General features: G+C 41.4%; 1 protein-coding gene across 1 annotated transcript in view; it reads left to right on the top strand.

Moving 5' to 3' along the window:
- ARHGAP20 (Rho GTPase activating protein 20) overlaps positions 1-27,444 on the top strand; it is a gene marked incomplete at both ends in the record, with an annotated part of 96,972 nt that overhangs the window by 36,083 nt on the left and 33,445 nt on the right. The window contains one exon of the mRNA XM_083362249.1: positions 22,061-22,231. Within this exon, the coding sequence (XP_083218375.1) occupies positions 22,061-22,231 (171 nt within the window). The remainder of the gene's footprint in view (positions 1-22,060; positions 22,232-27,444) is intronic.

The raw sequence follows: 27,444 nt of genomic DNA, 5'->3' as shown, positions 1-27,444 counted from the left end.
TGGTACAGAGCTGGGTTATCTACGAGACCATCTTTCCCTAAAGGCATTAGCTCTCCTACCATGTAAGATAAGATAAGGATGCTCTAGTCAGGAGCCCTGGTGGCACATTGGTTAAGTGTAGTATTGCAGGCAAACTCTGTTCACAGCCTGAAGTTCAATCCCGATGGGGCTCAAGGTTGACTCAGCCTTCCATCCTTCCAAGGTCGGTAAAATGAGGACCCCAGATTGTTGAGGGCAATATGAAAATAATACTTCAACATAGTAAACTGCCCAGAGAGTGCTATAAAGTGCTATGGGGCGTATATAAGCCTAAATGCAATACTATTGCTATGCTCCAAGTGCCCTCTATGGGAGCTAGGAAGTGTGCCTTTTCTATGACAGACCCTATACCATGAAACATCCTTCCCGAGAGGTTTGGCAAGTCCCATCTTCCTAGCCTTCTGAAAAGGACTTAAGATCCAGTCTCTCCCCTCCCACCCCCAAGCACTGGAATAGGTGAGACCAATGAGAGGTTTTTATCATTTGTGCTTTTAATAATATATATATTAATTATGAAATTGTATAATTGTATAGTGATGCTTTTTATAACTGTTGGGAGCCACCCAGAGTTCATTATAAGATGGGTGGTTATGTAAATATTTTAAATTAATAAATAAAACAAAAAAAGAGTGATTTGAATTAGAAATATGTTCTGGATAATGGCCCTATGGCTGTCCCTAAAGTTAATAAATTAAAAATAACTTGAAACTCATTAATAAAGTAACATTAAGTTTGATATGTTCACAAAACATCTGCATTTTTCTCTTCAAATTCAGAAAACGCTTGGACTAGTAAAAGATTTTCCATTGTTAACAGAATGTTTTCCTTCTTGGAATCCGGCTGTCATAGCACTTGAAGAGATCCTGCTGATGATAAAATTTCAAAAGAGGATTGGCTGTCCTTAAAAGAACGAAGCTTCAGTTCCTTTTTCTCTATCTGTACATTTTCTATTGGGTGTTACATGAGTATAATATATGAGTATAATTTTTCACCTTCACTGAAAACTTTCTTTTGCAACTTTTCAAAGGAACATATCTAAACAACAACCAGGACGTATTTATTGATCTGGAAATGTCACAGGTCACAATGTGATTATTATTATTTTTAACTCCTCACGCATCATTGAATTCAATTGACATTTTTGAATAGATGTGTTAGAAATTGCCAGATGTGCTGCCTCTCTTGTATATATTGCTTTATTTTTCATAATCTTTGCCTCAACATTTTAGTTTAAAATTCCCACTGTATCTTGGAAAATCTTGTGGTAGAAAAGGGTATAAATTGTTACTGTTTATGTTATACTCTATGTCAGGGGTGTCAAACTCAATTTCATTGAGGGCCACATCAGCATTGCGGTTGCCCTCAAGGGGCCAGGTGGGTATGGCCAGGGTGGGCGTGGCCTACTGGGTGGGCATGGCTAGAGTGCATATGGCGTACTGGGTGGGCATGGCCAGCTCTACATTGTTCGCATCAAGGGTACCTATGGGGGCCTGGGCAGGAGTGGGACAGATCTGAGGGTCTCTGGCAGAAGGAGGGTCTCTGGGCCAGGGCCAAGGCAGTGGGGGCCATTCCCTCACTGTTTCCAGGATGGCTTCGTGGGCCACATGAAACCACTTTGCGGGCCGGATCCGGCCCCGGGCCTTGTGTTTGACATGTCTGCTCCATGTTAAGGGAGTTTGATGAAAACAAAATCCAGACTGTGACAAATCTCTGTTTGATTGCAATACTCTAAACTGAAGAATTCCTAACATTGCAGAATTCCTAACATTGTCACTTTCTTAACAGGTTAACCACTTAGAGGCAATTGCTACATCTTGTTTTTAAGAGTTTATTTGCCTAAATAAATTAAATCAAGCTGTTTAGAAGCCCTCTGAGATTTCATTGCTGATGGACAACCATTTGTTTAGCAAGTGTTCGAAGTTAGAATAATCCTGGAAAAAGTAACTTATCGGTCCTCACATTTAGATCTGTTGCAGCATCCCTCTCACTTGCAACCTTTCCAGCTGAGTTCTCATAAAAAAGACCATAGTAAAGGAGATCATAAAATCAGGTGCAATTTAACAACTGCCTTGCTTAGCAATGGAAATTCTGATCCTAATTGTGGTCATAAGTTGAGGATTACCTGTAGTTGCTTTTGTTCTGATTCCTTAGGAGAGCAGAACTTAACATTTATAAACTTTGCCTGAAAGTAATTGTAATTGTTCTTGAATCCAAGCACCAGTTGTTCTCTCTTGTCTTCTCCATCTTAAGTGCCTTTGTGCCAACCTCTTCCAATTTCACACTCCTGACCATATTCTGTGATTTTTCCCTAACATTATTCCATTCAGTATAATGCCCAGTACCAATTTTTAGGCCCCAAATCCTCAGTTTATTTACTAGATTAATTTTGTGTCTGTCTCAGAGGTAATGATCCGCTGAGTCTAAGCCTTGGCTCCATATCTATCATTTTTTAAAATCATTCATATATTTAATTGTTGCCTGGGGGGAGATAACAGCTTCTGTTTATTGGTTATCAATCACTGTGCAATAAAAAGTATGGTGTAATCATTAGGAGGTGGACTGAGCAAGTGATAGGAAAGCAAGTAAGACTTGGCAAAGGAAGCCAACTCAACAGTTATATGATTCTTGAACTGGAGATATCTAGAATCAAGTTCAACCCCTTTCCTCAGCATAGAAGCAAGTGACATTGGGCTAATCATGTTCTCCCAGTCCAACCTATTTCACAGAGCAGCTGTTGTGGGAGAAATGGGAAGAAGGATGACTCTATACACTGTCTTGAGCTCCTGAATAAAAGGCACTTGATAATAAATCTGATAAATTAACTTCCTCACTTTTACTGCTTCAGATTTCCTTTGTTCTTCCTTGTACTTTGAAGTATTTCAGCCTTTCTCATATATTTCTCTTCAAAGCTGTATACTTCTTGTTTCTTTTTAAATCTCATTTCAAGGACGGCTTCTTCTGATCTGCCAGGTTTTCAAAGCTGATGGGATGCAAAAAGTGGCCCTTCTCCATAACAGTGCCTGCCCAGCTTCTCCCGAGAGACCTCTAGGGTTTCTACCTTAACCTTGTTCAAAGGGCCTCTTAAAATTGGTCTTCTCTCCAAGTGGCTGGCTGGGTGGCCCCTTTGGGAAATGTTTTGTGTAAGAGAATATGTGGCTTTACTCAGTTTGAAAGATCACCATTTTGTTTTTTGTTGTCCTTGTTCTAATTTATATTTTAATACAAATATGCTGCCCAGAGTCATACAAAGAAAACATTGATAACTATTTCATACAGAAAGAGAAGAAACAGTAGGTCAGCCAAAATTTCAGCAGAAATACACTTTCTACAATCAGTGGGTTAGGACACTAAGCTTGTCGATCAGAAGGTCGGCAGTTTGGCAGGTCGAATCCCGAGTGCCGTGTAACAGAGTGAGCGCCTGTTACTCGTCCCAGCTTCTGCCAACTTAGCAGTTCGAAAACACGTAAAAATGCAAGTAGAAAAATAGGGACCACTACGGTGGGAAAGTAACAGCGTTCCGTGCGCCTTTGCCGTCTAGTCATGCCGGCCACATGACCATGGAGACGTCCTCGGACAAGCGCTGGCTCTTCGGCTTTGAAACGGAGATGAGCACCGGCCCCTAAAGTTGGAAACGACTAGCACGCATGTGTGGGGGAAACTTTACCTAACTTTATACATGGCAAACAAAGAAGAAAAGGTGGCCTTTTAAAGTGTATGCACCCAGGGAGATGGTACAAGTTGGTTCTATGATGCCACTTTTTGTTCATTCCCTCTTTGTGCAAAAAAAGTATCCTTAGCCAGAAACCTGTGTTGTTAAAATACATTTTATAATTCATGTTATAGTTGCGCAGATGCAAATTCGTAATGCCCAAGCATTGCTCCAAAAACTTCAGTGATGAACATAGGATCCAGTATGTGTACAATATTAGGTGAAGTATATGATATCTCTGGTGAAATTTGATCATATATTCTTGCAGCCTTGAGTGCTGTACAAATAAAACTAGTAAATACTTTTGATACATTCTGCTTTCCTTATAGAGGGTGGGCAAGCCTCTTTGAATTATTCAGAAACATGTAAGGACTCTGAGTGCAAATTAAGTAGACAGATGGCATTGACTAATCAGCACTTTGAAGTCTACTAATAATGAGAACTTTGGTTGCTAAGATCCAGTTAGTTACATGTATAAGTCACATTTCATCAAACAAATCTTGAATTAATCATGTTCAGAAGGTTTCTTTTTAGAGAAATTGTTCCGTGAATCTAAAAATTAGGCAATGAAATAAAAAAGTGAAGGCTGCCATCTGCTTTATAGAATGATATCGTTTTTTCAAAATGAACTTGACTTTGTCATCTTGGTGTAAGGACTACTGAAAGAAAATCACATAGCACAATATACAGGATCATATCGGTGGTGGGATTCAGCCAGTTCGCACCACTTCGGGAGAACCGGTAGCTAATTTTTTTTTATTGAAAAGTTTTACAATACATTTTTAAATACAAAAAACTCCCTCCTCCCCCTCCCCTCTCCCCAACCCTCCCCTCCCCTCCCCCCCTCCCCAACTTCCCAGAGCTGAATACAGGGTATAGTGATACAAACATAAGCTAGAATATGCTGACAATAAAAAGACAATAAATTCTATCGCACTTTAACTCTCCATAGTCATAATTATATTACTAACAGATAACAAATAACTAATAATACGTCATATAAAACCACTACTTATTCAAATGCTACTTTCAAATGAAACTTTTTAGTCCCATATTTATTCTGAATATATTCAATCCATCTTCTCCATTCCACAATATATCTCTGTTGCGAACGGTAGCTAATTTTTTGTTGCCCAGGCCCAGAATGGACTTCTGGAAGCGGCATCCACACAGAGAACTGATTGTTCACAAATTTGAATCCCACCACTGGATAAAATGTTTAATACAGATGGCTTAATAAGAGAACTGAAGCAATACTAATACTAATAAATGGGTTGTTCATCCAGCCCTTGAATTCAGACTTAGCTTCTGTGATAAGATTATGGTCTTTAGATTGGTTTGTTATGAATTCCCCCCTTTTTTAATTCAAAGAGAAAGATGAAGATGAGAAAACAAAAAAGTAAATAATTATGATGTAACAAAATTTGGTTATTCGTGGAACAGTACTGGTATGGAAATGTTATCTTTTAATGATTTCAGTTGAAATCTTGCTCTAACATACCGTGTTTCCCTGAAAGTAAGCCCTACCGCAAAATAAGCCCTAATTTTGGGGTGAGGCACACACCTAAAAATCAAGCTAGGGTGGGGTGTGAATCTGCCCCACGCGCCCCACTTCCACTTATCTTTCTGCCAGGCCTCGCCTCTCGCCGGCAGCATCTTCAGCAGCCAGGCCTGCATTTCTCAATCACAGGCCTTTCTGGAAGGCCACTACAGCCGAGAACCGAGCTATGGATTCAATCCCTAGCTCAGTTCTGCAAGACCTCTGCAGCCAAGAACCGGGCTATGAATTGAATCTTGGTTCTTGGCTGCAGAAGTCTTGCAGAAAGGCCTGATTGTGAAATGCAGGCCAGAATGAAGCTGCTCCTTTGGCCACAGAAGTAGTGGACTAGCTAGGCAGGGCTGTCAGTGCCGGAGGTGAGTATAAAAGACACCTCCCTGAAAATAAGACCTTGTGCCTCTTTTGGAGGCAAAAAAAAGAGACCCGGTCTTATTTTTGGGGAAACACAGTAATATTTTCATGGTTGGACCATGGGAAAAAGTAGATGGCTTTTTGATTAAAGCATTTCCCCCCTCTGCCCTGTAACATATGTGCCATAATTTGCACAGCTCACAGCTGTTAAGGTTCTGATTAATACGTCTGGGGGGAAAAGAACACATTAAATAAGTTCAGTCATAAGTGGGTTGCAACCATCCAGTTCATGGATTTGCAAATGTGCATGATGTGTAGAGATTCTATCCTTAATATCTGATGGGTAATTTAACAGGTTTGGTTTAAGCAGAATCAGATGCGGATGAGTAAGATCTAGATAGGACCAGAAATAATAATAATGTCTTACTACAGAACATGTATAGACATAAGCATGGGAATGCAAGCATTTTTTAAAAATATTTTTCCTGTAACTTAAAGCTGGGAATTAGATGTTGTTTTGAATTTAGGAAGCCATGGTGACAGTGCTGAGAAAGCAGAAATCTTTTCTTTCTGTATCTCCTAGGATTTTTCTAGTTCCTGGTTCTTGTCTCTGATTCCTTCAGTGAAAGCCAAGACAAAGGATGTGATTGCCATCTACCACTTGGTCTCCTGTTGTTGGTTAATTGCCTGAATTGATAAGAGGAATGATCTGTGATGATTCACCACTGATTATATTAACTGCACACATTCAAACAGTGGACTGAAGCTTTCAAAGAGAACTGGTCAACTTGCCTCTTTGCTGGCATTGTTTCTCCAAATATTAAAATAGAATTGCAATTCAGGGAAATATAGATATATTAAAATAAAGCAGGGTCCTTTCCTCCAATTCATTGTGCATGTTTTGATATATTTTTTTCAGATAAATGTAGGCATAATTATCGTATTAGCCATTTATTTCCTCTTTTGCTTATCTTCAGCTGTTTTCTTCTCATCACAGTTTCTCCACTGTCAAAAGGAAAATGTGTTTCATTTTCTTAAAAACAGAAGCTTCAGCTGGTAACTTTTCTTTCTCAAAAGCTTCTGGAAATGTTTTGATTCCTTTGAGGCTCCTCGAGTTTCTAGCAGTATAATACACCTGCTGTTCTCTCATAAGGATGCCAAAAATACAAATAAGTTCACTAAGTAAGCTGCCTGAAATGTATTCAGTTAGAAAAGGTGTAAGTGTTATAAATAAAAAAAAATCATATCTTCTCTTTCAGAGTTTAGTTGTTTGCATGAAAGAAAGTAGAATTTGCATTTGGGATGAGGTTGTGTTCCAAATAGGCATCAGGTTTCCGTGGGCCTTTAAAATAATGATTTCTTTGGCGTGTGTTTGCTTAGTGAGATCCTCTAAATGCAAGCAGGACAAAGAGGTAGTCCTTGACTTATGACCCAGAATAGGAACCTGAAATTTTCAATGCTGAGCAAGGGAGTTCTTAAATGAGTTATGTCCAATTTTATGACTTTTTTTTTGCTATGGTTTTTAAGCGAATCAATGCAGTTGTTAAGTGAATCGCACAGTTGTTAAGCAAATCTGACTTCCCCCATTGGCTTTTCTTGGTCACAAATGGAGATCACATGACCTCAGGACGTTGCAACTGTCGTAAATGTGTGCCAGTTGCAAAGTGCCCAAATTTTGATCATGAGACTGGGGACGCTGCAACCGTCCTAAGTGCAAAGACCAGCCATAAATCACTTTCAGTGCCATTGTAACTTAGAACAGTCATTAAATGGATGGTTATAAGTTGAAGCTATGCAAGCAGCAACCCTTCCTTTTGTATTTTTGTTTCTAGCTCTCTACTTAGCTAAATGCCATATCCTATTTCAGGGACGCGGTGGCTCAGTGGGTTAGGACGCTGAGCTTGTCGATCAGAAGGTCGGCAGTTTGGCGGGTCGAATCCCGAGTGCCGCGTAACAGAGTGAGCGCCTGTTACTCGTCCCAGCTTCTGCCCACCTAGCAGTTCGAAAGCACGTAAAAAGGCAAGTAGAAAAATAGGGACCACTACGGTGGGAAGGTAACAGCGTTCCGTGCGCCTTTGGCGTCTAGTCATGCCGGCCACATGACCACGGAGACGTCCTCGGACAAACGCTGGCTCTTCGGCTTTGAAACGGAGATGAGCACCGGCCCCTAGAGTCGGAAACGACTAGCACGCATGTGCGGGGGAACCTTTACCTTTACCTTTACCTATGGCATTTAGGGGGTTATAACTAGCTACTTACATGCAAAAATTTATTTAGGAGAACAAAAAGTAATGTATGCTAATAGCAGTTAGTCTACCTGCTTATCTGCCTGCGAGTTGTTACCTGTTGAGAACTGGTTCATATTGATAGGTGGGATGATTGCTTCAAAGACAGATAACCTGTTGCTGAATGAGGAGGTTTGCTGATTGTCACAATAGAAAGCCTTATTATAGTGAACATGTGACTGGCGTCCCAAAGGTGCTTTTTCAAGAAGCAACTGGACTTTCTTGCTTTTCTTTGAAGATGTTTTGATTCTGATCCAAGAAGCTTCTTCATCTCTGAGCAAAACATCTTCAAAGAAAAACAAGAAAGTCCAATTGCCTCTTGAAAAAGTACCTTTGGGACAACTGTGACCTGGACAACTGAGAATCTCCCTAGATTCACTGTGTTTGAGGGGATTCACTATTTCCTTTACTGTAAATAAATGCATAGGGAATAATAAATTAGTTGCATTAGGATATTTATTTACTAGCTTCCAGTATGGAATGGAATGGAACGGAACGGAACAGAACCTTGGAGGTCTTCTCGTGCAGCCCTCTGCTCAAGCAGGAGAACCTATACCAGTGATGGCGAACTTTTTAGAGACCAAGTGCGCAAACTGCAACCCAAAAACCACTTATATATCATTGGGTGCAGGGTGGGTGTGGCCCTTTGGGTGTGTGTTGCCAATTGGATGGGCGTGGCCCATTGGGTTGGCATGGCTGCAGTGCTAACAGCAAACTGGGCGGGACTAAAAAGTTCAATCAATCAATTCTAACTTTGCAAGAACTTTTTTTTCCCCACGAGAAGTTGAAATTGATTGATTGATCCTTTTTTTGTACACAGCGGCGGAGGCCTAAAGCGAAAAAGTTTTATAAAACCCAGCTGAAGGCCTAGGACTGGGGCGACGGCACGTGTGCCCACAGAGAGGGCTCTGTGTGCCATCTGTGGCACCCATTCCATAGATTCGCCACCACGGACCTACACCATCTCAGACAAATAACTGTCCAGTCTCTTCTTAAAAACCTCCAGTGATGGAGCACCCACGATTTCTGGAGGCAAGGTGTTCCACTGGTTAATTGTCCTCACTGTCAGGAAGTTTCTCCTTAATTCCAAGTTTCTTCTCTCTTTGATCAGTTTCCAACCATTGTTTCTTGTCCTGCCCTCTGGTGCTTTGGAGAATAATTTGACCCCCTCTTCTTTGTGGCAGCCCCTCAAATACTGGACTGCTGCTATCATGTCACCCCTATTTCTTCTTTTCTTTAGATTAGCCAAACCCAAGTCCTGCAGCTGTTCTTCATATGTTTTAGTCTCCAGGCCTTGGATCATCGTACTTGCTCTTCTCAAAACTTAGGATTGCATTGGCTTTTTTGGCCGCCGCACACTGTTAACTCATATTTAATTGATTGTTCACTAAGACTTCAAGATCCTTCTCACAGTTACTGCTATTAAGCCTGGTTTCTCCCAATGTATATATGTACTTTTGGTTTTTCTTTAAACTTATCTTGAGCCTATCATCTATTCCTGCCAGCTTAGTCGATAAGTTCCCCTTTTATTCCCTCACCTGCTGCCGCCACTTCAGCCTGGGCATCCTCTCCCCTGTGTGGCCCAGTTCCTGTACAGTACTTTGAAAACTAAATCAACAGCTGTTGCATGGAAGAACATATTAACTGACCTAATGGGGCAGAGCTGCCATTAGGGGGCGACAAAAAGGGACCAGAATGCGGCCATCTAGCGGCCGTTGGCAGATTACAGCCCAGATCTGCTGGCTTTTTGCAGCATTGGCCACTTGAAGATCTTGCGGACTTACTTCTGCAGGCAACGCTGGCTGGGGATTCTGGGAGTTGAAGTCCCCACATCTGCAAGCAGCCAAAGGAGAAATTCTGACTTCTACGTATTGCGGCCTGTTGCAGCCAACACTCCTGCTTCTTCCCCTGGAGCATGTAAACCTGGGGAGGGGGAGATGCTTCTCCCCTTCCTCAAATGCAGCCCCTAGCGGTATGACAAATGATCCAGGCATGGTTGCTGGAGGTGAAATCTATTAGTTCTATTTTAGTAGTCATAAGCCACGGAGTGGACTTATTTCTTATAAGAGAGGCCCCTGAATAATATCCTGGACTTTGTCAAAATGATGTGGCTAGCAGAATGATTTCACTAGCCAGGTGAAGGTGTTGGGCAAACACCTTCAGAACCAGGCATGAAATCCTCTTTTGTGTACTGACTTGTGCTAGACAAAACCTGGCTAGTCATTAACTGGAGCCTAAATCTGTGCATTAGGATACTATCTTGTAGCTTGTATTGTATTGATACTGTAATCAAATGTAGTTCTTGTTGGTAGAGTATGGTTTGTCTAAGAATAAGAGAACATTTTGTTTTATTGTACATCAAGGGCTTATGAATCCATGTTTTCTCATGAGTACACACTTCTTTCCTGATTTAAAATGATTGTGCACTAACACTTAGATAAATATTTATTTATTTATTTAATTGGATTTGTATACCGCCCTTTCCCGAAGGACTCAGGGCGGTTAACAGGGTAATTAAAACAAGAAATACAAAAATTAAAAACAATTAAAAAGATTATATATAATGGCCCGTTCATGCTCATTCCATATTTTTCTTGCTAGTTTAGGCTCTCTTTGACCTTCCTACAGCATACCAATATCTGATCTTGATATACTTGTGCTCTGATTGAATCCATTGTGACAGCTGGTGTACAATGACCCTTATCTGTTTGCTTGTTTGCTGGGCTTTGTTATTGATCATCTGTGTGGGTTAGGTGTCTGCCTGGATGAAGCTATCAGCAAATAGATCAGCTTTATATTTGATGGACCAAACTGCACTTCATTTTAGAGAAGGTTTCCGATAACGCCGAGACTTGGCAAACACTGAGCTTTTTGTGTGTCCACTGATGTTACTCACTTCCTTATTTCTGAAAGTTTGTATAGAAAATGAAAATCTTCCCAAAGGACACTTTCAAAGTCTGCAAGGGAGTCAGCACTTTTTTTCTTTTCTTTTTAAAGAGCTTCTTCAAACAGGATCAATATGTTATGGATTTCTAGTTTCCTAAAACTTTCCTTAGTTTAATGTTCTTTAAGAGGGTCTTCTTTTTTCAACATAAAAAGGTTGGTTGTGATGGCAATATTGCAATCATATTGAGGGAGGAGAAATAATGACTTTCTTAAAATTATAGCTATATTTTTATTTACTATATGGAACTAATAGGCATGTTTTTAGCTGATATAGAGTACTCCTTGACTTAGGACCACAGTTGGGATTGAAATTTGTATCACTAAGTGATGTATTTAAGTGAGTTGTACCCAATTTTGCGACCTTATTTTCTGGAATCGTTAAGCAAATCTCTGCAGTCATTAAGTGAATCATGTAGATGTTAAGCGAATCTGGCCTCTCTCACTGAGTGCTTGTTGGAAGCCCGCTGGAAAAGTTGAAAATGGCAATCGCTGACCTTGGGATGCTGCAACCATTGTAAATATATGCCAGTTGCTGAGTGCCTAAATTTTGATCATGTGGCCACAGGGATGCTGTAATGGTTGTAAATACAAAGATGCTATAACGTTATAGTTCACTTTTTTCAGCACTATTGTAACTTTGAACAGTCATTAAATAAATGATTGTAAGTTGAGAACTACTTGTAAGAAATATTACTGCCAAATAGTTCAGGTTAGTCATTAATAATGTTTCCTTCTTTTAAAAATGCACTAGTGACTCATTAGTCTTGTCCTGTTCTTGTTCCTCTTTTTAGCAGTCTCTTTGTCCCATTTCAATGCATTATTCTCCATTTTTTGTGGATTATAAATCCAATTTCCAAGAGACCTGCAGTTTTACAAAGGTGGGTGTAGAACTACCACTGATGTTTTGGTTTGGCAGTATGTCATTAGATTAATAATGTGGTCATTTTTCTTCATATTGGTCCATCTGGTGATAGATGTTAAAATTCCAGGATGAAAATAAACACATTAGTGCACATAATACGAACATGATATTTATTTGTCCTCACTCCTGACAGTGAGGACAATCAACCAGTGGAACAGCTTACTCCCAGAAATCATGGGCACTCATCACTGGAGATTTTAAAGAAGAGACTAGACCAGGGGTAGGCAACCTCGGCTCTTTTATGACTCATGGACTTCAACTCCCAGAATTCCTGAGTCACCTATGCTGACTCAGGAAATCTGGGAGTTGAAGTCCATGAGTCTTAAAAGAGCCAAGGTTGCCTACCCCTGGACTAGACATTCACCTGTCTGAGACAGTGTAGATTCTCCTGCTTGAGCAGGGGGCTGGACTAGAAGACCTCCAAGGTCCCCTCTAGCTCTATTCTATTTAGAAATATGGAGGGGCTCTATTGCACAATTAGCTTCTGTTTTAATGTCCTTGATCACAGTGTTTATTCTCACTCCATACATAGCATGGACGTTTTCTTTGCTATTTAATGCTTTCATTACGATCACTTCTCAGACAACATCTTTTTGAAATTTTGTTTTCAGTATTTCATTTTAGATTTTTTTATACTGACCATTAAGCAACTAATTCTTGGAATTGCATGACAGCTGCGAAAATGCTTTCAGAGTAACTTAAATAAGCGGGTATTCAAGTCAAAGGTCAGGATATTAGATGACAACAAGACTGCAAAGGAATGAATTTAATAAGAACGGCTGCTTTACCATGAAGATTTATTGTGTGGAAATCCTTGTTCTGTGAACACATGATGGGAAATATATATACATACATCGACAATTTCCTTGATCCATTCATTTTTTAAAAAAATCTTTTAAATAATTGCTTATTTAGGAAACAGAGCTGTCATGTTGTAAAGCACTATTGATGTCATCTTTATTTCTAAGAAGGGTCTTGGAACCTATAAGCTTCCTTGGAAAAATAAAAATGGGTGCCAAGTGCTTTTCTTTGTAAATGTGCCCAAAGGGTCATTTTTCTGGATGAGCAGATAGAAAGATGGGAAGGAACATTTTGATATATTGGTGCTTTATGACTGTTTCTTGTAAAAGGCCACCTCATGCTGTCTAACTTCTATGGTCCTACCAGATTGATTTAATCCCAGAAATAAGGACAAAGTCATACATAAGACCAAAATTATCAGTAAAAATTATCAGTAAAAACAATGACATCATACGATCTGGTTTCTCTGAGTGATTTTTTTTTTATTGGCTGAAAGCCACGTTGCCGTGGAATCAAATCGTGTGCCTGGATTCTGGGTTATTTCCAGGTGCTGCGGTAAACTTTCAAGTGGTAAGAAATCCTTGGTTCAGTTTCAAGCCGCAGCTGCTGTTGAAAAGCATAACCTAGCAGTTGCATACTTATTAAATTTTAGGAGTGGTTCATTAAAAGGTGATGTACTTAATAATTTATTAATTCATACTCCTTGTTTACGACCAGCCTACTTCATTTTTCCACAGTTAATTCCTTTCATGATGTCTTTTGTTTATGAATCACTGATATTTGTGATTGTGGAGTGGCTTAAAGGGTTTGCATCCAGTTTTGCTCCCTACCTGGATCTGTTTAATATTTTGCAGAAGAAGATTGCATATTTCTGCTGCTTCTCAGTATTTCCTGTGGACTAGATAAAGCTGAATAATGTTGAAATAATAAATAATCTTTTTCTGCTTGAGCTTCTTTTACTTGTCTTGAGTTTATGGTATTCAAGGCTCTTCCAGACAATTAGACTCTCAACCCTTCTGAATTCAGCGTAAAAAAAATACTCAAGATTTAGAGGACTATTTTGACTACTTTCAGATCCATCAACACAGCCATGTTTATTGTGTGTAGAACTCCCAGAGAGCTACCAGTCAATCATGACTTGTCTATTCTGGCCTATGGCTGAGAGCCTCATCCTGCCTTCCTCCAACTGGGCCTAAACATGTATTCCCTTTCCTCCTTCACAAAAATAAAAAGGAATAATTAATGCATTTATTGGCAAGAGCTCTACTGCTTTCCAAGCTTTTAATGCAATTCAGCACTTGGACTGCCTTGCCTAATCATGCAGGCACACTGCCATAAATGGATCCCAATATTCTTTCATTAAAAGCATTCAAGGCCGAAACTTTGCAGCATTCACGACTTTGAAATGGTGGCTCTCCACTCATCAATACAGGGTTATTATTGAAAGTCATCAGAATTGCGATCCTTTGGGTGGTCAAAGACCTAAGCTTTTCTTCTCTTGAAGAGAGTATATAAGTGCAGAAGACACAATGTTTTTAAAAAATCAATTGCATGCTTTATTTTCTACGCTTCTTCTTCGTTTTCCTTCTCTCCCTGTGACCATATTATAGTAAAACAATCTTTAATACATGGGTGTTGGCTTAATACTGGAATCTGGCAGTTTTGCTTTCTGTATTACCAAAAAAAATACAGTTTACTTGACAGAATGGTTTGGATAGGAGCAATAGGAGTAGATTACATCAAAAGCTGCAGCATATGTCCATCTTTAATTTTGGGATTCAGATACTAATTATTACATTAGGATGAAAACTGCCACTTGTGCAAATAATATATGAGAGAGCAAGATTGAATGAAACAGTAAGAAAGAAAGGTTTTGGTTGTTTAAGACCATTGATATTACTGACTTAATTTGGCTGATTTTAGGGCTTTTTTTAAAAAAAGCATGCAGATTCTTGACTAGTAAACATATTCTCTGTACATGCTAAATTGTTTGGCTTTAAGAAAATATGTTTTCTTATGAGTCCATCTCAATCCCTTTTCCATTATTTATTTGGAAAATATTTTTAGTAATTGTTTTATTTTACACACACTTTCAGTAACATTGGCAACATAAAACTGTAGAACATCTGAGCATAAACCATAATCCAATACAATACATAATACAATACAAACTTTCATATAAAGTCTTAAAGGTCTAGGAGTTTGGTGTAGTTTGCTTTCTTTAAAAGGTAAAGGTTCCCCCGCACATGTGTGCTAGTCATTTCCAACTCTAGGGGCCGGTGCTCATCTCAAAGCCGAAGAGCCAGTGCTTGTCCGAGGACGTCTCCGTGGTCATGTGGCTGGCATGACTAAATGCCAAAGGTGCATGGAGTGCTTTATTATTATTATTATATTTATATACCTTCCCACCATAGTGGTCCCTATTTTTCTACTTGCATTTTTACGTGCTTTCAAACTGGTAGGTTGGCAGAAGCTGGGACGAGTAACAGGCGCTCACTCTGTTATGCAGCACTCGGGATTTGATCCACCAAACTGCCGATCTTCTGATCGACAAGCTCAGCGTCCTAACCCACTGAGCCACCGCGTCCCTATAACTAGGCAGTAATAACAGGACACTATAATGTTTTTCCCAGCTTCCTCTGGCTGTTTCTAAAAGTTCCTGGGCAATGTCCTAGGTCCGGGGCTTGGCTCTTTTATGGCTGATGCCATAAATCCCTAGACCAGGGGTAGGCTGAGGAATTCTGGGAGTTGAAGTCCACAAGTCATAAAAGAGCCAAGGTTGCCTACCCCTTCCCTAGGTCTAGGACTTTTTAAACTTATTCCTTTGCATTAAGATATATTCAGTTAGGTTTTTCAGGCCTTTTTAGGTTTTGACACCAAAATTCCTTACGTCTAGAACTCGCAAAGCTATCTCCCAAAGAAATCCCATGGATGCCTGGGGAATTTCCTTATTTGCAAACAACAGAAAAAGCAGCCACATATCCTAATATTTTGGGTCTTGGTGTGCGTATTTCTTGAGCGTGCTGCTCCTCCAACTACTGCTTCTTATGAGTCTCCTTTCCTGTTGCCCACAGAACACCACCACCTACCTGCTTCTCTGCTCACCTTTACAACCAACAATTGTGTCTCTGGCCTCAGTTGCCTTTTCCTCAAGTTGTCTTACCTTCTTCAGACATGGTGTGAAGTCTAAATGGTTATGTATTAAGGTATTACAAACTGGAAGAGGGAATAATTTAAAATCTGTCTAGCAGAACCCTTTTTTCAGTAGTACCCCTATAAAAGATAATTACAATAAGCTGCTATCAGTCTGGAATTTCTGACACTCCTTAGTCTGTTCAGCTGGGGGGGTTCTTAGGCTTTCTGTTTAGGACTTCTCTCTTGATACCGGCTGTTGGGTGGGGTGGGAAAAGAAAAAGAAGATTTTTTGATTCCTAAAGCCCAGAAAAACAGAACTTCAGTAATCTTCTGCCAATCCTGAAAAGGGTAGTTACATCTTGCATGTGGCAAAAGTTTTTTTAAAAACAATCCCTTGTAAAACATGTGTTCTAAGACAAATGTTTGGATGTAATAAAGGGGATTATTGCTAAAAGAGTTATATAGGGCAGGGCTTTTCAACCTTTTCACCCATTGTACCACTTTTAGGATATGGCAACATCCGAGTACCACCAGTCACCTAGCTCCAGCCATCTCTTGCTTAGGATTATGCGGTGCTGCCACCAGTTCAGCTCATTCGCCTCCTCCGCTACCAATTTTCTAGGATGATCGTGTACCACCTGCCAGGTGCCAATGTACCACAGGTGGTACCCGTACCACTGGTTGAAAAGCCCTGATATAGGACAAATGAGGAAGAGAACAATCATGCCCACAGAATTTCAGATAAAATTCATGTATTCAGCCTAGCTAAACCTTTGGGGGGGGAAATTGGGAAAAAATATTCAGATACTATGATGTGTCTATACCTACGAAGATCATACCTATGCAAGCCATGGAATTCTCTGTAACACTCTATGGAAGAGAACTTTTGGACTTTCTGAGAAGCTGGCTAGGAAGAATATTGACATGTTTGAATTTGGTATTGGAGAAGATTCCTGAGAATCATGGATAGCTAAGAAACTAAAGAAGAGGATCAGTGAACAAATCAACCCAGACCTCTCCATCAAGGCACAAAGATCAGGCTCAAACTATCCTACTTCAGACACATTATGCAAAGAACTCTGGGAAAGACTCTGATGCTGAGAAAGGCAGAAAGAAAGAGTAGACAAGGATGATCAACAGCAAGATAAATGGACTCGTTGCAGGTCCAGAAAGACAGGTTAGGGACAGATCATCATGGAGAAAATCTGTTTGTGGTCACTAAGAATCAACAGTGACTTGATGGCATGTAATCAATTAATAAAAGTAGTTACTCATCTCCTTGGTTATGTTCTTGGGTTTCAACATGTATTAATGGTATAAAGGAAAGTTGGAGCTATTTTTAGGTCAATGTGGTTGGACTTTCATATTGCCTTTCATATTTGTTCATGTTGTTCATTTTTTTCTGAATGTTTAACTTTGATTTTATTGAAAGGCTTGGAAAGAATGATTGTTGCTTTGCCCAGTCAAGGACAGGACTTCATATATGATGTTCTAGATCCAGCCAACAAATCAGGAATTAACTAGACTGAGTCCACCTCTCTATTGTTCCTTGAGGAATTATAAAGGGGCAATCTGGTTTTCTGTGGCACCTCCTTTGTATAAAGGGGATTATATGAGAGAGCCTGCTTGAAGGCAGAAGGGAAGGGCGTTATTTCCACCTTTTTGAGCCTTTCAGCATGGAGTCAGTTTATCACATATCCAGTGCTCTGCTGTACCAGAAGAAAGGGCTGGTCATAATGTATAACTTCTGCTTAATACTGGAAGGAAGAATTTGTCAAGCCAAATCTAAAAATACTTAAATATACTGCTCAAAAAAATAAAGGGAACACTTAAACAACACAATGTACTGTATTTAATAGTAGGATGTCTTATCTTGTGTTCCCTTTATTTTTTTGAGCAGTATATATTGAACAACTAAAAAGTGTACAGTAAAAAGAATCGTGAATGCTTTTTCATAAACCTTGGTTTTAATAATCTGAACTGAATGGCCCTGATACAACACAAATGAAGCAGTAGAATAAAAAAATAGAAGCCATAATAAGGGTTATTTAAGGATACTTCCTGTTTCTGAAGTAAGAGGCTGCTTGTTCTCAGAAGAAGTCAGTAGGGCTATTTGAGAATGATTAGCTTGGGGTATTACAATCTAATTTTTGTTTGGGGAATAATCTGTCAAAAAAATTGGTGTTTTCTGAACAACAAGACCTGAGGGTGGTGATGGCCACACCCTTTTTCTGAGTCATGAATGCGATTTTGATTCTGGCAAGAAGGCATCAATTCAAAGCACTGGAATTAGCTTTAAGTCTAAAATGTATTTATTTTATTTTAATTCCATTTATATCCTGCCCTTCTCCGAAGACTCAGGGCGGCTTACAAGCTTAGCAGTATGTCTTTAGCTCTCACACAGAATAAGGTTTTAACTCTAAACAGGATGGATGGATGGATGGATGGATGGACGGACTGATGGATTGGATGGATGGTCAGACAGATGGACAACCAAGTGCAGAAATGTAAGATTGAATTAAAGACCCCCAATGCAGAATAAACAAATTTAAATTGTATATATGAGAATAAAATTACCTAAGAAGCAGTTTATATGGGGGCTATGGGTAAGGGTATTTTTACATTGATTTTAGCTGTAGTGGAGGATAGTGTTTCTACCTCTTTCAGTTTTCTACTGCAGATTTTGAACTACAGGATTCAAGCAAGTCTGCAGTTTTCGTTAAGCCCTGCCTTCAGGCTGGTTGAAAAAAAAAAAGACATTTTCAGCTTCAATTGGCATGTAACGGGATATGCCCATTAGTGTGGTCCTTAGCCACCCAGAATCATTGAGAGTCGAAAGGCATACAAGTTTAATAAGTTAAATTAAATACAAGTTCAGTAAATCAAATTACTGCCATCATTGTAAATAGAACAGATGTCTAGGTTAGGGAATGCTTTTGAATCATAATCCAGGAAAATTTTGCATTATGAACAGCAGAGGGCAGGACTAACTGGAAAAGCCACGCTAATATGGGCTGATTGAAAATGTGAACTTTACTTCTGAATAGAGCCTTGTTCTGTCAAGGAATCTTTAAACATCTGTGATGAAACTGTAGATTCTGTGATATGATATAAGGCGGCACATTTAGCATATGCAGGATACTGTCCAAGCTTGCTGGCCTACATATTGACATATGTATACTATAACCTAAAGCAAACTTTACATACCTTTATATCTGCATACAGCAGGGGAGTGTCATGTATAATGAGAAACATATTTTTCAAGAAAAGAGATCATTATTAGCGTAAACATGGTGCGGTGGTTAAGGTTTTGAGCTGGGATTTAGGAGATTTGATTTCAAATCCCCATCAGACCAGTAGCTTACTGATCCTCCGGTCTAGACATTTCTTTAGTTCAGTTGAAGTGAGGGGAGTCCTCCACCTATACTATCTTAAGCTCCCAGAAGAAAGTCTGGATATGAAAGTATCAATAATAATTAAATACATCTATTTATTAAGTATCCAAGGAACATGAGTGTTCCTCAGAATGTGTCTCGATAGATCTTTGCAGTGCTTTAGTGATTGAATTTCAAGGCACAAGAAGCATACCATACTGTAATAATAATAATAATAATAATAATAATAATAATGATGATGATGATGATGATGATGATATGATGATGATGATGTATACAAAGTCAAAATTGCGAAGACAGCCACAGACAGTAAGTGCCGCCTATGCAAAGAAGCTGAAGAAACAGTGGACCACCTGGTAAGCTGCTGCAAGAAGATCACACAGACTGACTACAAGCAGCAGCATGACAAAGTAGCAACAATGGTGCATTGGAAGATCTCCAAGAAATATCATTTGCCTGTAAGCAAGAACTGGTGGGATCGTAAAATAGAGAAAGTCATACAAAATGATAAAATTAAACTGCTCTGGGACTTCAGAATTCAAACAGACAAGCACCTGCAACATAACACCCCAGACTTCACAATTGTCGATAAGAAAGACAAAAAAGTCTGGAGAGTGGACATGGCAGTGCCTGGAGACAGCTGAATAGATGAGAAAGAACTGGAGAAGATAACAAAATACAAAGACCTACAAATAGAAATAGAAAGAGTGTAGCAAAGGGAAGCAAGGGTAGTACCAATAGTAATAGGCGCCTTGGGTGCAATCCCAAAACAACTGGAGCACCACTTGAACACCATTGGCATTGACAAATTCACCATTAGTCAATTACAAAAGGCAGCCTTACTAGTAACTGCTTCCATCCTGCGACGATATCTGTAATACCATCAAACATCCACATCTGCCTATCCCAGGTCCTTGGTAAGGACTTGACAGGTAGACAAAAATGCAAAATCCAGTCTGAACATCTGGCTGACTGTGCAATGATCGATGATGATGATGATGAAATTAGAAGAGACCTTGGAGGTCATCTAGTCCAACCCTGTGCTCAGGCAGGAAACCCTATACCATTTCAGACTGTCCAATCTCTTCTTAAAAATTTCCAGTGTTGGATCATTCACAGCTTCTGGAGGCTGGTTGTTCCACTGATTAATTGTTCTAACTGTCATGAAATTTCTCCTTAGTTCTAGGTTGCTTCTCTCTTTGGTTAGTTTCCATCTGTTGCTTCTTGTCCTGCCTTCAGGTGCTTTGGAGAATAGCTTGACTCTCTCTTTTTTGTGGCAGCCCTTGAGATATTGGAACACTGCTATCATGTCACCCCTCACCCTTCTCTTCATTAGACTACTAGACATACCCAGTTCCAGCAACCACTCCTTATAAATGTTGCAACTCGTCCCATGACATGAACCAGATTCAGAATTTGTAAAGTTCTTAATACAGGTTGTTTTAGTCATACTTTCTTGTAGAAATATATGGACCATTTAGAAGCTTTCTTGTTTTGCCTAAGCAAATTCTGATTATCTATTATAACTGTCTCTGCTCTTAATTCATGTTATGATTTTGAGAAGAGAGTAAAATCAAGTGGCAGTATTTGTTGATTCCCAAGATCCTTATTCTCTACTTGGAGGAGACTAGAAAGGGTTTATGGCATGTAGGTGGCAGGATCACATCCACTCTTAGCAATTCTTAGAAACTGGATCCAAAGCAAAGTTTAATGACTTCACTTTCCATACCAATCTGATTATTTTACTTAATTTCAGTACTGTATCTAGTGTGGAAAGTAGATACTAATCTACAGTAGTATCTCGCAGTCATTTATTTCCATTTGTTTATTAGTGGAAACAGCCAATAGATACTCAAACATTTGTAAGAATTATGGAATAATAAAGTACTGTGTTCTTTACAAAGCAGAGACAAGATGATAAGTCTGGATTATTGCTGACTTGCAAGGCGGCTGCAGATAGTTGCTTTTCTGCCAGTGGATGTGAGTCATACTCATGCTGAATGAAGTTCATGTCCTTCCAGCACCAGCTGTCAGGGTTTCCCAAGTCAGCAATATTATTAGACCCCCTGAATATTCCAGCTGCACTCAGCAAGGGTTATAACAAACACTGAAATGGTGAAGCTAGGAAGCAGCCAAACTCAGCATGAGCCTCTCTACCCAGATCCTGAAAGGGTCCTTGGGTGGCCAGCTGTTCCCATTGCTGTCATTCCAACAATCAGGAGCAGGCAAGGGAGGTTTAAGGGGTCTGGAAGCAATGTGTAATAGTCAGATGCAAAGCAAGAAAAGGAAAGATATATAAAACTGGCTTGTTCTGATGATAACGCTTGATTTTTATATGTCTTATATTGTAGCAATAGCCAAATAAGAGTTAGATTAGAATCTGGCTTGCTTTGAGGGAGTTTTCTGCATAATTTTGGGGAAGAAGAAAACTGGAAGAAATTAGTGAAATCCAGCTACCCTAACCCTCCAGCAGCTAATATTGAGAGTGTAAAATCTTTGGTTAGATTTCAAGTTCCATTTGTGCTTCCATAATTCGTAACAGCATACGCAGAGAGCTTGGGATTGGGCTTACACTTAATGCTCAGTTTTATGGACCCCAGTTTAGCAGATGTGAAACCTCTGCGCTTTGCCATTTTAGGTATGCATAAATAATCCATTTGTCTTACCACGCACCGATGTCAAATATCCATGTATTCATATTTAATACACATTTGGTTTAATGGAGCTCCTCCCCATTAGGCTGTAAAATTAAGGACTGACTATAATAACCTTTCTCCCTAGATGTTATAAATGCCAATAATAAATGCATGTGAATTAGTGAAGTTCTGTAGAAGACCAACAGTGGATAAGAGCATTATATCTTTAAAAAAATCAGACTTCAGTTTGACTCATAGATTGTTCCTTTTGATTTTATAACAGGGAAGGCTGCTTCTCCCCAATCAGTCCGGAGGCATGTCCGCTGGTGCAGTCCTTCCTTTCTCCAGCTCGAGCATTCCTTTTGGAAGGACATGTGCAACTGAAGACAGGTCTGCAAACTCAGGAGCGACACCTGTTCCTCTTCACTGATATCCTTGTGGTTGCTAAATCCAAGTAAGTTTCCTTGTAGAGTACGTCCTCTTGATAACAGTCAGCACCTCTTACTATATTTTATATTGTGGAGTTGGTGAAAGGTTCACCATTCCTTTGCTTTGCTTACTGACGTTTAGATTTCTTTTAATTCTACAACAGGACATTAGATGCAAGCAGAACGTCGGGAGGCTAGTTAGCAAAAGTTAATAGCCTTTGTAATTCTGTGTGGGTTTTCATTACTAGCCATTACTACTGCTCCTCTGGAAAAGAGAGTAGCCCCATTTGTTTTGTGATGAGGGCAGAAAGACTGAATGCTGTGACATGTTTTTGCTTCCTCACAAGGTAATAATCAAGCCGGGTGAAATTAACTTACAGGGGATTGGGAACGCAGAGGATTCCAGTGCCTGTTACCATTCTGTTTCCTTCTACTTTGCTTGGCTTTAAAACTCAGTGATGCTAATGCTGTTAAGTAGTTGAATGTGAAGCTTCATTTATCTGTGTCTAACGTGATCTTTGAGAATGCTTCTTCAAACTAGTAACTACTATAAATTGAAGCTTAATGAAAAAAGAAACCAATTCTCTTGCTGTTGTATGGCCTTATACAGTCTTAAGTTACTGGAAATGGAAATATCCTTTTATGGTTTGCACAGAGAGTCAGTCTAGCTATGTTCTGCTAAGAACTTAGATTTAGCATTTATCTATACGATTACAAATATTTTCAGGGCTTCAGAAGAGATGTCTCATCAGTGACATCAGGTTACATGTTTAACTGTGTTTAAGGGGGTCACATGTCATTTGGAGCATTGTTTGCTCAAACCTCCTCTCCATCCTTTCCGAGAAGGTCCCCCTCCCCAGACTTTTATAAAGGTAACTAGGTATTCGCTAAACAGATAAGTTTGAGAAACCCAAGAAGCTTTAACATCTAGGTTGACTATCTACCATTGAAACCAGAGGGGAAGATGTTGAGAGATTGTTATTGACTTTTTTGTCAACTGAGTTTATCACTGGGAAAGTATACAACATTCAAATATTCTTACATATAATTTTTTTAAAAAATCCCATTTATATCCTGCCCTTCTCCGAAGACTCAGGGTGGCTTACAATCTAAAACACAAATCAATGTGCTTAGCAATAGCCTTCATTCTATGTATATGCCTGCTTATTAGGGCTTTCCCCCCCCCCCCAAGCGGCATTATTACAAAGTCAGCTTATTGCCCCCAACAATCTGGGTCCTCATTTTACCTACCTCGGAAGGATGGAAGGCTGAGTCAACCTTGAGCCTGGTGGGAGTCGAACCTGCACTAATTGCAGGCAGCTGGTGTTACTTAAGGAAGCATTAGCCCACTGCTCCACCAAGGCTCTAATTCAGTATGCTGGAGGGTTGCATGTGTCTGTCCTGTATTTTTTTTAACAGTGGCCCTCCAGATGTTTCTATAAAGCTTACAAATAGATTAATTACTAGCTTATCCCCCAAATAATAATGGAAAGATTCTATTCTGTCTTCAACTGTTTACATAATTGCTTTTTCATAAAGAATAGAATAGAGCTGAAAGCTATCTTGGAGGTCTTCTAGTCCAGCCCCCTGCTCAAGAGGAGAACCTATACCATCTCAGACAAGTGACTGTCTAGCCTCTTCTTAAAAATCCCCAGTGATGGAGCACCCACGATTTCTGGAGGCAAGCTGTTCCACTGGTTAATTGTCCTCAGTGTCAGGAAGTTTCTCCTTAATTCCAGGTTGCTTCTCTCTTTGATCAGTTTCCAGCCATTGTTTCTTGTCCTGCCCTCTGGTGCTTTGGTAAATAACATGACCCCCTCTTCTTTGTGGCAGCCCCTCAAGTACTTGGAATACTGCTATCATGTCTCGCCTATTTCTTCTTTTCTGTACACTAGCCAAACCCAAGTCCTGCAGCCGTTCTTCAAATGTTTTAGTCTCCAGGCCTTTGATCATCTTAGTTGCTCTTCTCTGAATTTTTTCCAAACTCTCAACATCTTATTTGTGATATGGTGACCAAAATTGGCTGCAGTATTCCAGGTGTGGTCTTACTAGGGTTTTATAAAGTGGGACTATTACCTCGCGTGATCTTGATTCTATGTCTCTGTATTGTATTGGCTTTTTTATGTTTATGTTTGTTTTGTTTATGTTTTATTTAATTTATATACCGCCCTTCTCCCTGGGGACTCAGGGCGGTTCACAGGGCATATAAATAAAAATACAATACTATACAAAAGTTAAAACAAAGATTAAATCAATGCCCAATTAAAAAACAATAATACAATCTAAAATGACAATTTAAAACCCAACTCCCCCATCAGGCCAGACCGGCCAATTCAAACAAATGGGTCTTCAGACCACGACGGAAAGTTCGGAGGTCCGATGCCATCCGGAGCTCCACCGGCAGTTGGTTCCACAAAGCCGGGGCACCCACAGAGAAGGCTCTCCCCCTGGGGGCCGCCAGTCGGCATTCCCTGACCGGAGGCACCCTGAGGAGGCCCTCTCTGTGGGAACGCACAGGGCGGAGGGGAGTTGAAGCCGGCAGCAGGTGGTCCCCGAGGTACTCCGGACCCATGCCATGTAGGGACTTAAAGATCATAACTAAGACCTTGAACCTCACCCGGAAGACAACTGGTAACCAATGCAGCTCGCGGAGCAAAGGTGTAACATGGGAGTACCGGGAAACTCCCAAGACAACTCTCACGGCCGCATTCTGTACCAGTTGGAGCCTCCGAGTGGTCTTCAAGGGAAGCCCCATGTAGAGAGCATTACAGTAGTCAAGGCGAGAGGTCACGAGCGCATGAGTGACCGTGCACAGGGCATCCCGGTCCAGATAGGGCCGCAACTGGCGCACCAGGCGAACCTGGGCAAAAGCCCCCCTAGTCACGGCCACTACATGATCTTCTAGGGTAAGCCGTGAATCTAGGAGGACTCCCAAGTTGCGAGCCCTATCCACGGGGGGTAAGAGCTCACCCCCCATAGAAAGAGATGGAACATTTTGAATGTCCCGGGATGCCGGAATGCACAGCCACTCAGTCTTGTCAGGGTTGAGCTGAAGTCTGTTCCTCCCCATCCAGACCCGAACCGCCTCCAGGCAACGGGACATCACAGCGAGGGCATCACTGGGGTGGTTTGGGGTCGAAAAGAAAAGTTGGGTATCATCGGCATATTGATGATACCCAACTCCAAAACCACGAATGATCTCACCCAGCGGTTTCATGTAGATGTTGAACAGGAGAGGCGAGAGAACCGACCCCTGAGGAACTCCACAAACGAGAGACCTCGGGGTCGATCTCTGCCCCCCTGCCAACACCGACTGCGAACGTCCCAGGAGATAGGAGGAGAACCACCGAAGAACCGTGCCTCCCACTCCCAATCCCCTGAGACGCCGCAGCAAGATACCATGGTCGATGGTATCGAAAGCCGCCGAGAGGTCTAATAGGACTAGGACAGGGGAATATCCCCTATCCCGAGCCCTCCAGAGATCATTCACCAGAGCGACCAATGCCGTCTCCGTGCTGTACCCGGGCCTGAAACCCGATTGGTAGGGGTCCAGATAATCCGCTTCATCCAGGACCAGAGGGAGCTGATGCGCCACCACACTCTCAACAACCTTCGCAAGAAAGCGAAGGTTGGAGACCGGACGAAAGTTGTTCAATACAGCTGGGTCCAAGGCAGGCTTCTTGAGGAGAGGTCTCACCACCGCCTCCTTCAAGACGGTGGGGAAATAACCCTCACTCAAAGAAGCAGATATAACCGCCTGGAGCCAGCCTCGTGTCCTCTCCCTAGCTGCATAAACCAGCCAGGAAGGGCACGGGTCCAACAAACACGTGGAGGAGCTCAGCCTCCCCATAATCCTGTCCACTTCATCAGGGGTCACAGAATCAAACTCTTCCCAGATAACATTGACAAGACCGTCCGTGTCCTGATCGCCTGACTCTGCCCAGCTGGAGTCCAAACCGGTCCGAATCCGAGCGATTTTATCCGACAGATGTTGACTAAATTCCTCGGCACGACCCTGCAAGGGATCCTCCCTCACCTCCTGATTAAGAAGTGAGCGAGTCACCCTAAACAGGGCGGCCGGGCGATTATCTGCGGACGCAATGAGGGTAGAGAAGTAATTACACCTCGCCACCCTCATCGCTGCGAGATAAGACCTAATATAGGTTCTTAACCGCAACCGGTCGGGTTCGGATCGGCTCGACCTCCAACAGCTCTCTAGGCCCCGTTTCCGACGCTTCATCTCCCGGAGCTCCGCGGAGAACCATGGAGCTCGCTGGGATCTGCGCCGGGTCAGGGGCCGCAAGGGTACAACCCGGTCAAGTGCCTCAGTGGCTGCCCTTTCCCAGGTTTCCACTAAGGCATCCGCCGAGCTGTGAGCAATGGAGGCAGGTGGGGACCCCAGCACCGCTTGGAATCTATCAGGATCCATTAAGCGTCTGGGGCGGTACCATCTAATTGGTTCCGTATCCCCACGGCGGGGGGTGGCAAAACGGAAGACCATCCGCAGGAGATGATGATCGGTCCATGACAGGGGCATAATAAATGGAGAGCCCCCACCAAGATCATCCAACCACCGTCTAGATAAAAAAATCAGGTCAAGAGTGTGGCCTCCCTCATGAGTTGGTTCAGAAATTACTTGCGTCAGGTCCATGGCCGTCATGGAAGCCATGAACTCCCGAGCTAGCTCAGATGAGCCTCCCAGGGATGGTAGATTGAAGTCTCCCAAAACTATAAGTTTGGGAAACTCAACCACCAACCCTGAGAGGATATCAAGCAGCTCGGGCAGGGCTGCCGCTGTACGACTAGGCGAAATGTACGTCAGCAGCAAACACAACTGCGCCCCAGAACCAAATCTCACAAAGAGAGACTCACACCCGACTATCTGAGAAACGGTGGTCTCCCGCGGACATAAGGTCTCCCTAATAATAACCGCCACTCCCCCACCCCTACCTTGAGCTCTAGCCGGTGCAGCACCCGGAAGCCTGGTGGGCAGATGTCAACCAAAGGGACCCCACCCTCTGGGCCCAACCAGGTCTCCGTGATGCAGGCCAGGTCCGCATGCTCACCCTCAACTAAATCCCTAACGAGGGGAGCTTTGTTAACCACGGACCTGGCATTCAGATACACCAGCCGGAGCTCAGGAGGCTGCACATCCTCGCTCCCGGAACCTCGGGGAAGAAGCAGAGGGTCGGAGCGCCTCACCGCTTGCAAGTAGCGGAGATGGCCCTCCCGGTAGCGA

This window comes from Vipera ursinii, assembly GCF_947247035.1.
Source record: "Vipera ursinii genome assembly, chromosome: 4".
NCBI classification, from domain to species: Eukaryota; Metazoa; Chordata; class Lepidosauria; order Squamata; family Viperidae; genus Vipera; species Vipera ursinii.
The sequence above is the reverse complement of the archived record's forward strand: the minus strand, read 5'-3'. Positions and strand labels throughout refer to the sequence as shown.